The sequence below is a fragment of the Tetrao urogallus genome, assembly GCF_951394365.1.
Source record: "Tetrao urogallus genome assembly, chromosome: 5".
Classification (NCBI taxonomy): Eukaryota; Metazoa; Chordata; class Aves; order Galliformes; family Phasianidae; genus Tetrao; species Tetrao urogallus.
This window is the reverse complement of record NC_136818.1, coordinates 18,662,988-18,677,910: the sequence shown is the minus strand read 5'-3', so window position 1 is coordinate 18,677,910 and position 14,923 is coordinate 18,662,988. Positions and strand designations below refer to the sequence as shown.

The 14,923-nt window shown below is 35.4% G+C and overlaps 1 protein-coding gene across 4 annotated transcripts in view; it reads left to right on the top strand.

The window, feature by feature from the left end:
- COL11A1 (collagen type XI alpha 1 chain) overlaps nucleotides 1–14,923 on the top strand; it is a gene marked incomplete at both ends in the record, with an annotated part of 129,619 nt that overhangs the window by 21,551 nt on the left and 93,145 nt on the right. For all 4 annotated transcript variants that reach the window (XM_079535686.1, XM_079535687.1, XM_079535685.1 and 1 more), the window contains 2 exons: nucleotides 578–740; nucleotides 12,120–12,248. In XM_079535686.1, the coding sequence (XP_079391812.1) occupies nucleotides 578–740; nucleotides 12,120–12,248 (292 nt within the window). The remainder of the gene's footprint in view (nucleotides 1–577; nucleotides 741–12,119; nucleotides 12,249–14,923) is intronic.

The window sequence follows — 14,923 nt, the reverse complement described above, 5'->3', positions numbered from 1 at the left end:
ATGTCTTTTAAATACGTGTCAATATTCTGAACTGCTTCACTTTTTTGGTGAAGCTTTATGTAGAGGAAGCTATTTTTGCAGGAATATTGGCAATCATTTCCAGTAGTTGTAGCTGGAAAAACTACTATGTTGGAACAGAAAGGCAAAAGAATGTTATAAAATTTTTGGGATTGATCATCAAGAACAGATAGTAAAACATAGTAGCTAAGAGCTACTCTGAATGAGCCTTTTGCATGAGTCATTTAAGTAATTTAGAAAATCAAATTAGCCTACTCTGATAAAATGTAAACAGTGCACTTCTAATTTAAGTTCACTGGGCAAAAGCTTCAGAGAATTTCATCTAACATAGGATCATGACCTAATATGGGCTCTGGATCAGATTCCTTTGTACAAAAGAACCTAAGTTACACAGTGGATAGACAAAACACAATACATTTGCACACGTGTGAAGGAAATAGACATTTAACATTTTAGCTGCAACTTTTTATCAGTGCACTAAGTGTAGTAAGCTGCTTTGATATAAATACATTGACATACTCTTCAAAACAGGAGTTAGAGTAGAATTATGTTTTAATAGGTGGCATCGAGTAGCCATTAGTGTGGAGAAGAAAAGTGTTACAATGATTGTTGACTGCAACAAAAAAACGACAAAACCACTGGAGAGGAGTGACAAACCAATTGTGGACACTAATGGCATCACTGTCTTTGGAACCAGGATTCTGGATGAAGAAGTATTTGAGGTAAAAAAAAAATTAATATTCAATTCCATTTGTTTTCTAATCTAATTTTAAGAAAATTGAGCTATTTAGTTTTGAGAAAAGGATTTAATTCAGATTAGAATAATTTTTATATGGGAAAAGTTGATAAAATGTTGAAACTCATTTATGAACATGTTAGAATAGGTTGAGATGAAAAACAAGAGAAACAGAAGTGTCTCTATTGTTAGAAGTTACAGTGCATTTCTCTGTTCTTTAGCTGAAATGGTTTCTGGAAAGGGCTTGCTTTTATTGTATTCCTGCCTACTATTGAGATACCTGAAATATTTGTGAGAATTTCTGGCAAAGCTGAGTATTATGATAAAATTAGATATTATTTCAGTTCTGCCTCTCTTAAGCAGTTACTGATATTTCTGCAGGTTAACAGTGTTTGAGAGATGGGTGGAAAGACCTGGAAAGTTTTCTACATAACGTGGATCTCTTACATTGCTTATCCCACTTATTAATCTTTCCAGTAACTGGAACATACTTTGGCAATAAGGACGTATATGTTTCCATCATTTACTGGCCAAGAAATACATATAGGAAGGGTAAAATGCCTCTAAGGAAGTACGTGGCTGCCAATCATGAGGCCTTTTCAGGTAGAATTCTTATGTCAGCGATTATTTTTGTGGGCTAATAATGCAGCTTCTCTAAGTCTGCACTGTAGAGTTTCTTTTATAATGCACTTATGCAACTGTAAAAACTGTCAAGTGCAAATTAAAACTGAACAATAAGAAAATACAGATCAGTAGTTAACTTAGTTCATGTACTGAACATCTGTGCTGCTTAAACAGCCAGAGAATAAGTCCTAGCTTTAAGTAGCATGCATGCTTACGAAGTTGCATATATGTTGCAAAAGAAAATGTTAATTTTAAGTGTAACATTGTGACATTGTTTCCTTCAGACATACTTTATATGACAAAACATTGAGCATTCTGATTTGGAGAATTTCTGGGCTGACTTAGTGGGTCAATTGTTATGGTACACATCTTGTATTTACAGCCTAATTTATCTGGAGTCACTAGTAAAGTTTGTACATCACTTTCCTTTTAAAGTTGAAGAAATCCCAAAAGTAACTGCTACATTTTTTCTTGAATTGAAACTTATGTGTATAGTCAACTTGCAACAATCTGTGGCAGTGACTTAAATACAAATACTTTTCTCCAAGGGATTTTTTGTCTGAGATTATATGTGATCAAGAGTAATAAAGGAAGCTAGTGATCCTCTAAAATTTTTATTTATCATCTTCCACACTGACTTGAAAAATCCATCCATTCCATTTAAGACCCACTAAGAAATAAACCAGCTTTGGACTCGCACCATAAATAGTGCCATGTACAGTAATTCTGGTTTACCAGGTGAATCTCAGTATTCAGCGCTGAGAACAGCAACATGCCTACCATTTGCAACATCACTGTAGATTTCCATTCTCCTTCCTAGTTAGGTTTGCTTATATACTTGATTGCACCCCTTTTCTCAGATAAACCAGTTACATTCTTGCTGTCCTTGTAGATGCTGGAAGTTAAGATTTGGTCTGAAGTTTCTTACTTACTTACTTTCTTACTTATTGCTTAAAATAGCAGTTTACAGTTATTTCTTTTGTGATATTTTACTGCAGAGACAGAATTACTATATTTATACAAACGTTCACAGTTATTTGAATCTTTAGCTAGAAAAGTATGCATTGAAAGTACGCACTGGAAACATCCCTCAACATAAAAAAAATACTGTGTCATATACAGTTTTACTGATACGTGTTCTTCAACTGTTGGCAAAGCAGAATATAACCTAGTTCTTTCTGAGTTCACCATGTTTTTCTGCTTCCTACACAGATAGTATTCCTTTGTTTCATCAACATGACTTTATCCAACCCTCTAAGTTTCTGAAGTTTGGAGATCTCTTCTGCAATCTGTTTCCTTCTTGAGTCTCCTAGTTGTGTCTTAAATGCTCTATTTAGCTCATTCATAATAACAATAGCAGCACAGGATGATGTCTAGTGGTTCCATGGACCTGCTTGGTGGTATTTCTGTGTTGTGAACCCTGCTGTATCTCAAGGCCAGATCAGACACTGAATAAACATGAAAAAAGCTACATCTCATCATACTTGCAGGAAATTATGAAATTAGTTTATTCAGCAGCGACATTAGATTTAAGTGTTTAAGACTTAAAACTGCATAGGACAGACATTCTGCATGGCATTTGATGCCTATATTAGCTTAAGTGCAGCAACTACATAAAAAAGAAATAAGCATTCAGTCACCCGTTGGAATTCGCAGCTCAGAATGTCAGGTTTACACTAAAACAGAGAGACTGTTTTATCTTGAGTAATAATATTTTGGGTTTTTGTTTTTTATGTTTTTTTTTTTTTTTTTTTTTTTGGTCATACCAAGGATTTGATCACAGGAACTGTGTAATACCCTTCGGTCTCTTAAAACTGAATGGAAATTCAAAATGTTTACACAGTGGACCTGTAAATAAATAATGTAATCTTAGACTTCAGTGATCTACTGGTATAAGATGCAAGGAAGGGTTTCTTCTGTTCCTGAACCCCATTCATACAGCACTGTATAACTGCAGGAAAAAGTAGTTACATCATTAAGGGAATTAGCTCCCTTTGTAAGCACTTCAGTGTAGTCAGAATCAGTGCTGTAACCAATTACATACATCATACGTTCCTGTTTCCTTAGAGAGTATATCTAAATTGCTTTCAATCCTTGAATACGTGCATGAGTCAGAAATTAATATCACTTAATATTACCATTAACTTGATTGTATTTTCTAATTTAATTGCATTTTTGGGAAAAATAATTACTTCTTCCAGGGGAGGCTGGAAGAAATTGATCAGATGTTGGTACATGGCACCTAGTTAAAAATTATTAAGTTATTTTACTATGTCCATTGAAGTATGTTTATGGCTTAAATAGTTGATAAAAAGCAGGAATCTTTTTATTCTTTGCCAGCTTAAAGGATTTGTCACTCCTCATTTAGCACTGTTGGTGCGAACAATACAACATGTGTTTTATAATAAGTTACTAACTAACACAGTCATTATGCAGATGTTTCCCTAAAGGGACTTTCTCCTTCAAAACTCCCCAGGTGTCAGACTGATACAAAGAATATTTTAGGTATCATACTGTAAATGAGTATAACAAGCTAAAACCTGATGTGTATAAAACTCTTATTTAAAAGTCATGAAAATTTTAACTACACACAGTCTACAGGACTAAATACTTGCTCTAATCCTTAATAAAGGGTGTTGATTTTGATGCTAGGCATTCACCTGATTTCTTAGAAAAAGCGTGTTTATATACATCTGTACAGCATAAGAGTCCTTTCACAAACTGAGCAAGCATTTGAAGGCACAGTGATAGTACCTTGACAAAGTGATTGAACTTACAGGCCCTTTCAGATAAGCAACTATCCTTTGCATGTTTCTAAGAATGGCAAGTCCAAGTACACAAGAGAAGACCATTCATCAGTGTACAGTAGGTAGCAGTGGAAGGATGAATAGTTTTAACTAGCTGACCAAACTTGCTGTACAGCTCAAGTAGAGTGGAGAAGCTAGCCCTGAGTAAAGCTTCCCCAAAGGCATGCAGTATAAAACAAAAACAAAAAACAAACAAAAAAAAAACAAACAAACAAACAAAAAAAGTCAGTGTCTCCTGTTTTACACTGGCCTGCTGGGCTGCACTTCCAGCTAGTGTAGACGTAGCCAAAGTGATTCTCATGTTGCAATTATTAAAAGTGATGCAAGTAACCAACTAAATGCTTAATGTCAGTCAGACAGAACAGTAACTTTCAACATAAGTGGATAAAAAAATGCAATCACTTCCAGGCAGAATTATTCAGAAGCAACCTTCCAGCTATCAACACCAGAGAACTGGCCAACTTTCTATACTGGGCCAAAAAGCAAAGCAATAGCAAAAAAAAGCAGAGCAACAGGTTTTTCCATTTCAGGGGCGTTTAATAATGATAGTAAAAAAAAGCTTTTTCCCCAAAAACTTATTTTTTAGCTCATTTGTTTTCACTTGTTTATTCGTCTTTTTCCTTCTCTGAAGAAATGGTGACTTGGTGATTTTTCTTAATAGTTTTTCCAATCTTACACATGAGCAAGAAAAGCAATTTTGTCTTCCTTATTTCTGAAAGCAGATCTGAGGGAGTTCGAATTCCTTTTCAAGATGTTCCCAACAAGCAAAGAAATTTTCATTTAACTGAATTGTTTGTAATTAGCTTTAACATTAAAAAGATGGGTTCAAAAAGTGAACAGCTGTAAATAAGGTTTTAAAAATAAAGGACAACCTAAAAGATTAGCAGATCTTTCCTCCAGAAGATAGGATGTCCTTTCCAAATCTTCAGACACATTTTTCCTTTTTCTTGTTGAGAGAGTATATCTGTATAGCATTAAGCAATAGTCACATACTGTGTGTGTGTGTGTGTGTGTGTTCTACGTACACATGCTTTATATACAGGCATAACAATTTCTCAGCCAAAAGTTGCAGTAGCCTTTGATCTGTGAATATCTATGTTTTGAAGGTTAAAAATTATGAACTAACATATAAACCCTTCCCTTAACTTAGCTGAATATATATTACTGTAACTATAGGCTTTCTAAGAATCAGGAAGACACTGATTTCTATGGAAACTTTGGCCAGTACATAATTCTTCTTTCACAGTGTATTGCTTTTACAGTGCTGCAGCCTGGCAGACTCTCAATGTCTTTCTCTAGCTATATCATGAAATGGGCCTGGATTATGGAATATTATATAAAAGGCACCTGGAATTCTTCAATCTTTCAAATCTTTGGAAGATTAAATGAATTCTGCAGCAGGTTTCCTAACTTCAGTAGCAATAATATCCAGGTTGTCTAGACTTCTGTTCTTTTTAGTCTGTAGTTGAACTGTCACTTAACTAATTAAAGGAATTTGTCATATACACACAGGTTAGGGTTTTTATTTACTTACTGAATAGTTCACCCTGGAATTCCTAGGTTTTAGCCATTACATGAAAAAGAAAAATATTGATGATGTTCTCTTCAGCCTATCACTGGTTTTGTTATATACTTATCTCCATTTACCTAGTCATATTTAAAAGTTAATTATCTATATAAACGTATGTTTTCCTAAGAATATTACTCTGAAGTATATTGCTTTGTTAATAAGTGAGGAGTCTTTCTAATATTTTAATATCTAAATTAGACATTGAAGTAATTCCTTCATTACATACTTGTCATAATGAAATAATCCTAGAAAGCCCATCATTTTACAGTAAGAAACTGCAGCTTGAGTTCTCAGCTCGGGTGCAGTCACACTGTTACGTAGAGCGCTACTTGTACAACCACAAAGTGGATGAGCTTTTAAAAAGTATGAAAAAGGTTTTCAATCATTTGCGAAGTTTACCCCTGTAGACCGAGCAGGGAAGGTCCTGTAGAGCCTCCTAAGGGGTATGTACATGATATTCCTTGGAAAAAGTTCACTTTCACTCTGCAGAGTATATTTAGATATTTAGATATTTTAGATAAGAGATATGACCGACATCTGCCCGTAAAACTGAGCTGTCTGAGGTTCTTTTAGAACTAAGGAACCAGACTGCAAAAATTTTAATACTGGGGGAAAAAAAAACACTAGATTTAGCTTTACTTTCTTCATATAGCATGATTCCCTTTACAGTATTGTTAAAAAGACAAATGTATAATTTATTTATTTATTTTAAACAAAGCTGGTAGGATTGGAGATTTTTTTTAAACAAAAGATAGTTGGCAAACAGATTACCTTATGGCTGTACATCTGTGATGTACCATGTTTAGAAAGCACAAGTAATATCACTTAGTTTAAAGAAAAAAGAATTTGCCTCAATGTTTCAATACGACATAATATTTAAGATTTTTTTATAAGATTTTGACATAATTAAGATAATATGGAGCCATAAGCACTTTTTGCTTATAATGATATAATATTTGTTCCTTACATCTGAGGCCCTCAATGATTTACATTGAGAAAAACCAGACACGGTAACTAATTCAGTGTTTTCCTTATTCTGCTATTTCTGTAGAACCTAGCAGAAGTTCTGATAAGTTAGAATCAGATATAGAGATTACAATCATGAAACTAACTAAAGCAGAAATTACATCAAGAGAAATTTAGTCCTTCAAACTGGGAAGAGAACTTGGCAGTCTATTGCTTTCCTACAGACTGTGTCTCCATTTCATTTTGTATTAGACAACTTGGTATTTTTTTGTGTTTTCAAGTCTGAAGAAGCTATGGATTATATTACTACTCAGTGAGGTGTGCTTTTTCAACCACATCTAGAAACACAAATACACAAACCTTATTCTGCAGTATCAGTGTAGAGCGCCTGAGATTCACAGAGGAATTTTCAGCAACTGAATTAATCACACGCTTCCTATTCTAAGCTAAGCTGTTTCTCGTCATAGAAAAACAAATCTGAATAAGTGTCCCACTGTTCCAATAGGCAGACATTCAACTAATTTGAGTGTATTCTATCTCTGTAGCTCTTTAGTCTTGTTCTTCACAATTATTTTGGCATGCTACAAAGACACTCTAAAAAAGCAAACATTTCCTCATATCTAATTAACTTCTTTTAACAGTCTTGGAGGATTTTGCAGAGTAGCTTGTTTGATACAGTCCCCTTTAGAGTAATGCCACAGAAGTGATCCTTCTGTATCATGTTTGCATGCTAGGCATAACTGATGGGCAAGTTATTTTATGATTCTCTGGCAGCTTATTTCATATAACCATGAGGCTGATTCAAAAGCCTGTGATTTTAGTTATGTGCACATTCCCAAAGCAGGGGAGCTGAAACATTCATAGACTTTAACTATTTATTTTCCATATCTTAATGGACTACTCAATTACGCACTGGGTTGTACTGTTTTTATTCTTAATTTATTCTTTATTCTTTCACTTAAGTACTTATTATCCAAATAAAATGTCTTCAAATTAACCCATTTTGGTTACAAAAGGTGCTTGTATACTTACTATATTACTATTATTATACTTAAATATTTTGCTAAACCTTCTCCTGTATCTACAAGCAATTACAGCAGAGATCTCAGCTTTTTCATGTCCATTATGCAACTATCTGATAAACAGTGCATAAGATACATTAATTATTTTCTAGGATTAAAAATATATTATGTTTTAAGGCAGCACATACTGAGAGCTAAATAGGCTAGCAGGACTTTTCTGGACAAACTGAATTACACACATCGTTACAAGTAGTAACACGGAAACATTGCTGTGTGTAATTTTCTGATACCCCACCACAAGTTGCCTACTTCCGCCTTCTACTACCATCTGCTTATCACTGACATCAAAATATGGTGGAAATTCAGATAGCACCTCAATTCCCACTGTGCATAGTAAGTGCAGGTTCAGTATCTTACACTCACGCAAGTTATTCTCAAAAGAATCAGTAACTTTACTGTGTTTGGGAATCATAGAATCACTCAGGTTGGAAAAAACCTGAAAGATCATTGAGTTCATCCAAGACGTAACAATACTACCCTAACTCTAACAACCTTCCACTAAATCATGACCCTGAGTACCACATCCAAATGGTTTTGAAACACATCCAGGGATGGTGACTCAACCACCCCCCTGAGGAGCCTGTTCTAGTGCTCAACAACCCTTTCCATAAATTTTTTCCTGATATCCAACCCAAGCTTCCCCTGGTGCAACTTGAGGCCATTTCCCCTTGTCCTGTCACCAGTGAAAAGAAACCAACCCTGCTCTCGCTGTAAGCACTGTTCAGATATTGGAAGAGAGTAATAAGATCTCCCCCTCAGCCTCCTCTTCCCCAGATGAAACAGCCCCAGTTCCCTCAGCCTCTCACTGTAGGGCATATTCTCCAAGCCCTTTACAAGCCTTGTTGTCCTTTTTCTTTGGACCTTCTCCAGCACCTCAATGTCCTTTCTGTACTGAGGTGAAATTAGCTTCCTCTGCTTATTTCAATATACTTCACTTGGATTTGTTAAAACTTAGTGAAAAATACAAAGGAATTTGAAAGTCTTGTCTCACTATATTATGTGACATCTGACTGATAAGTATTTTTTCTTATTATAAATTAGATCGTAATAGATTGTTTCTGATGATAGAATTTTGATTTACTCAACTGAGCTCATTGCAGTGGATTTTTTTTTTTTCAGTACACATATGCTTTCAGCTTGTGTGTCATTACATGACACATGTTAGAAGCTGGGGAGATTTCCTTTTCTGGGAAGGCCCATGATGAGGGAGTGTAGGAAACTGATTGAGCGGCCCTGCCCAGCAGAGGTTGCCATTACAGTTTTGTAGGAAAGGAAATTGAACTAATCTATAGAGACGGCTACCTTTTGTGCACTTTTTTTTTCTTTATACACTTTTCAGAGTACTGTTAGGTTCTTTAAGGATGCTCAGGTGTAATGTATTCTCTTATGCTTTTTCCCATTTCTGTTTTCCCTCTCTTACTCTCATAATTCAAGTGAGACTTCCTTTCATCCTGCAAGTTTTTATATAGGAATAACATTATGCCTACATGCATATATATTTAGATATCTCAGTGTTAAGTTACAGGTTAACAATCAGTATTGTTATTAACCCATATTTCCATTTATATATATTTTCATTTAAAGTTGTTGGACTTGTGCAGGTAGATCATTAAGTGCCCCAAATTCATGAGTCTAGGCCTTAGAGTATAGCCAGATTAAATATCTGTGGTTTCTGCACAAACAACTATAACATTCCATCTTGGAGTCAAAATTTCAAAAGGTTGAATTGAAGGACACACTTTAAGACTGAAATAATTCTGTGAAAAATTCTCAAAGAGAAAGTGTGTGGAATTGTCAAAAATTGATGTGACTACATCATGACTAAGTCACAATAGTGAAATCTGCAGTAATTTGTGGAATTGTGTGCTGAGATGTTTCAGTCAATCTGAAATGAAAGTTCTTTGTTAACTAGCGAAAGAACATTGTCAACACATCACATAAATACTGAAAGAAGCTATTGAATTAGCAAAGGCAAAAAAATGAAGGCAAAATAATTTATAAGAAAAGCAGTATTTTTGTATGAGACGTTGAAGGAAAAAGAGGAAAATTAACATTTGAGATGCGAAATGGAAAATAAATTAGTTTCTCTGTAAACCTATCCCACATGAATGGCCAGTAGCATTTTGCGTATATTGTGCAAGAGTTCTGAGAGCCTCCTTCTATATGAACCCATGACAAGTGGACAGGCAGGGCTGAGAAGTACAGTCAATGGATTGGGAACAGCTTTTAGCAATTAGGGACATCTAAGCCAAGTGGTAACAGCATGCTGAGTGCTTCTTGCAAACACACATCCAACAAGAACAAGTGCCAAAATTCCATGGCATTCAAGATCAGCACAAAGCAAGCTTCCAACAGAATGCTAGCCATCTTCCCCCAGTTGGGTTCTCTAAGCTCATTGTAATAAAAAGACAGCAGTTTTAAGAGCAGTTCTTACACTACTTACATGGCTGGCACACCATGTACTCTTTATTGATCTATATGGACAACTGAGAAAGCCATGTATGAGCACATACGAGCATACAGGAAGACAATACTCTGAACTCAGCAGAGGACAGGAGCTGATAGCAACTTACTCTAATTCTTGTTCAAAGATTTATCTTTTTTGTCTTTCAGTTGCTAATTTTTTCTAACTTATTCCATTGCTTCTCTTAGCTTTAATTTGGCTACTGAAAGAAGAAGGGCAGAGCACTTTAGAAACACCCTGTGGTAGAGAAAAGGAGTGCATAGGAAGGATGACACTGACTGTACAAAACTGTTCAAAGCACCCAGTTGTATCCCTGAAGGAGTTACATATATAATCAACTGGATAATTTCTCTGGAAGTACAGCAGGGTATGTAGGTCAGTGTCCAAATAAGGAAGCATCAGATGAGGGGAAAAAAAAAAAAAAAAAGGGACAGTTCAAAACCACTGATTGAAGCAGACTACTGCACTGTAGCATTTCTAGAAGCTTAAAAAAGTACATTCCAGCTCTAAATTCATCTGAGATACAAGTAAGTCTGTAAAGGAGAAGAAGTTGACACTATTGTAACAATCAGATTTGTAAAATATAGCTGCTATATGCTAAGCAATTAAATATTTCATATTTCATGTTAAATATGTTGGTAAATTATTATAGAATTAGGAAAAGAAGAGAGAGGATTTTGATTATTTCAGTTAGTGGTTTTTTTGCTAGTTTCTGTAATTTCTCTTTTGGAAAAGAAGGAGGATTCGGAACTATCCTTTACTATCTGAAACTATTCCCCAAGTTTTATTATTTGTTGAAGGCTACTATTCTGAAATGCTTAAAGCAATTTTGGAAACATTGAGGTGATCGCGAATTTTCTGAGTCCCTAGTTCACCACTTACAATAATTTCTCTGCATGAAACAACTCTGCATGCAGAGGTATATCGACAAAGTTATTCCTTTACCCTTTCACTGGTAAAACCAAAATAAAATAATGTTAGAAATACATAAAAGGATAAAAAAAACCCTTCCTTCTGTGGAAATTCAGTGGGCAGTTGAAGTTAACGGGCTTTGACCTAGAACATGTGCCAATTTTCAACAACCTTATTTTTATGACAGCATGAGAAGCTCCTGAATGAGGAAACTCATAGTAGAAATGTTTGGAATTTACTAAACACTGCAACATAACTACTGTTATGTTGAGAAATACACTGAATATCAGCCAGCTTTCTGTAGAAAATGATAAACATACGTGATGACTGTAGGGGATCTCAAAGACATTTTTATTATCCAGAATAGTATGTCTCTTTAGTGCAATGTTTTCATACACGATATATAAAGTTTGTTTCCATATGTTCTATACTGTGTATTCACATAGTGTTTGTCTATTTGTTTTTCATTCCAAGAAGTGTTCCTCTTGTGCAACCCATTTTATTGTTTTCCTTCTTGTCAAGAGTTCAGATGTGATGCAAACTCTCACAATTATACTGTCGATCACTTGCATGCTGAGCTGCATGCTGGTAGTAGGAAGTGCCCTGAATTAAATCTTAGGAATTTAGACTGGTTCCCAGTGAAAAAGTAAACAACAGCATGAAAATGACAAAGCAGGAGTTATACCTTCCCACTCTCTCCTTTCAAAGGCAGACAGTGTGTTCAGCCAGAATTTCACACCTAACCATTTGTCTTATGAAAAATAGTTAAGATGCCATTTGGAAGCAGAAATGAAGTAGATATGTTATATTTACATATGTGATAACATGCAATATCTAATATATATACTCTGTGCCTTGTTCTGTTTTTAAAATGAGAGCTTTTGATGAGTGTTAAATAATGGAAACAAATGTTGCCTAACCTACATATGCTTTCCTACAGGGTGAGATCCAGCAGTTGTTGATTATAGCTGACCCCAGAGCTGCATATGACTATTGCGAGCATTATAGTCCAGACTGCGATTCCCCAGTGCCTAATGCTGCTCAGGCTCAAGATCCTCAAGTTGATGAGGTGAGTAATCAGTCATGTATGAAAAGATTTATTGCACATTAGTGGTTGTGCTGAATACAAGTTACCCAGGGAGCATTTAATTACAGCTAAATGGTGTACTTTGTTCTAGACATGAGGAAGAAAGGTTGCAGGAGTGCATTAGTTTTTTCTATGCAATCATTTATGTCAAGTATTTGAAGGCAGCTATCACACTGGTATCTGAATAACCAACATTCTCAATAGCATTAAACTAATTATTTAAAATGAGATAGCAATTTGTGCTCAGTTGTATCTGTTTTTTCCTCCTACGTATATTTATGATTTCAGTGATGCTGAGTACCTTCAAATGTCACATTTAAAAAGAGATGGGAGATCTGAGTAAGCTGGAGTCAAGAAATTCTTCTGCTAGAAATGTCATATTCTAATAAGATGTGGCCACAAAATTATTTCAGCCAGATCCACTGGTAGCAGCTAATAACATCAACAGGAATAAAATTGATGTTGGCATTTTCCTCAGAAATATGAAAATCATTCAGAAACCATTTGCCACTGTAGACAGTTCTCACAACTGTATGTTAATCAATTCACTAATGGTAAGACAGCCTCTCAGATTAGACCTCTGAGGGTCAGCAGCTGTATGCATTGTCATACATATTCCAAATACTTGTAATAAAATTGTTCTCATACTTTCACTATGAGGTGGAAATCTTTTGTAAAAGGTGGTTTTTATGTCTTAATTGAACTTGGCTCTGGACAGTTAGTATGCTCTCAGTTAACTGTGTGTGACCTGAGTGACTATTCTTGCCAACTGCTCAAGAAACCAGCATTAAAAAGTTATTGAATTGTTCTCAGATACATGCTTTGAGCTAATTTCGGGACAGAAATTTTCCTTAATGAACAATAACTTTATTTACTGTTACTATTTATTGTGTCTGACTGAAAATTATGTCATGAAGTACACAGATCCACGGGTTCAAGAACTTGGTTTAAAGGGACTTGGTAAGGATAGGCAGTAATAGACATAGCTGCTTTAAACTCATTTTGGATCAACTAAGAAACACAGTGGTCATAATCCAGTAATAAAAAAGGAAACACTTACCCCCTACCTAAGGATCAGAGCTCACTGAACACTCCAAAAGAGACAAGCAGAGGTGCTTCCCTTACAGCTGCCTGCCCTTAAAAGAGGTTTGGGAGGGGTGGACCATTCCAGTCACACAGGTGATTTGCTTCCACCTGTGCTCCCTGGTCTGGCTGCACCCCTTCACCAAGTGCTCAGTGACTGGTTCAGGCCCTGACCTAACAGCTCCTATACAGGATCCCACATCCATTGCATCTGATATCCAGTTGAAGATGTGTGAAGTTAATTACAAGCTCATATTACATTACATCACATTACATGTAGGGGCATGACAGTTACATGGCAGTACATAAAGTCTGTTCTGTTACTGAGCCCCTCGTAAAACTGTCTGTCTGTGTGTTTAGTTATACAGATCTCCATGCGCTATGTTCCAGACCAGATCAGGCTAAAATCGTTTGGTTGATATTTTATGGAAAGAAAACCAAAGCTAGCATTTTTTATTTTTTTTAATGTCATCATTTAATTTCAAATAATATTACATTTCTTCTGCAGAACTTCCCTGGTACTTGCTTCTGTATGTCTTGGGACTATTTTTTTTTTTTTTAATTTTCTTTGTAAAGACTTGAAAGGTTTGGATAAGCTAAGGCTTTTCTATTTTTGAATAAAACTGAAAGGAGTCAGTCTAATAAACTGATCTTTGGGGGAAAAGGTTGTTAAAATCCCTTAGTCAACAGAGTCAACAGGGGAGCAACATATCTAAATGCTTACAACGTATTAACTAAAATGAAAACACTTGTCTCCCAACTGACATCAACTCTTGAGCAGAAATTAACATGTCTTGGATTACAAATACCTGTTTGTTTTGGCCACCACTGACAGTAATTATTGTCCCTATTCATCAGTGTAATGCATGCAGACAAGGCTTACAGTTGTGATCAGCTTTCAGATTCAGAGTATATTCTTCGGATAAATTAGGAGTGAATAATTGGGCATTGACTACAGGAGAATTATTAGACTGTATTTTAGAGTTTCGAAAGAATGTAGGCAGTAAATAAAATATCCCTGGGTCTACTTTCTCTCCATAATGGATGATCAGCTAAATTTCCTGCTGCCAAGTATTATTCCTATAGTCTATCAAAATTGTTTAGCGTCAGTTGAGAAAGACATTTATTCAACGATCAAAAGAAAAATAAGGTTTCATAATTATAATAAGGCTATGTGTGTTCACGTATATAGTTCTGTGTTCATCATATAAAGTGCCCAGTTACATAGTTCACATCTATTGAAAACATTCGATGAGCACCAAACAGAGAAAAGGAACCATAACATCAAACAATTGACAATGTTCTCCTTTTGAGTAATACATCATATATGTAGCATTTTGAGTAAGATATCATTTATAACAAGCACATCCAGCATGCAGGCTACACGCAACCCTGGACAGCTAGTAACATGGACCCACAAGACCATACACTTTTAACATTACGTTATTTAAGCAATATTCTTTGGTGAGTCAATTGTGTGTAGCCTGAGCATGGACAAAGGAATGCTGTGGAGAGGAGGGCAGTGTAGCGTTAAATCCTTCTCTCGTATCTACCACACACAGTCAAATTGAAAC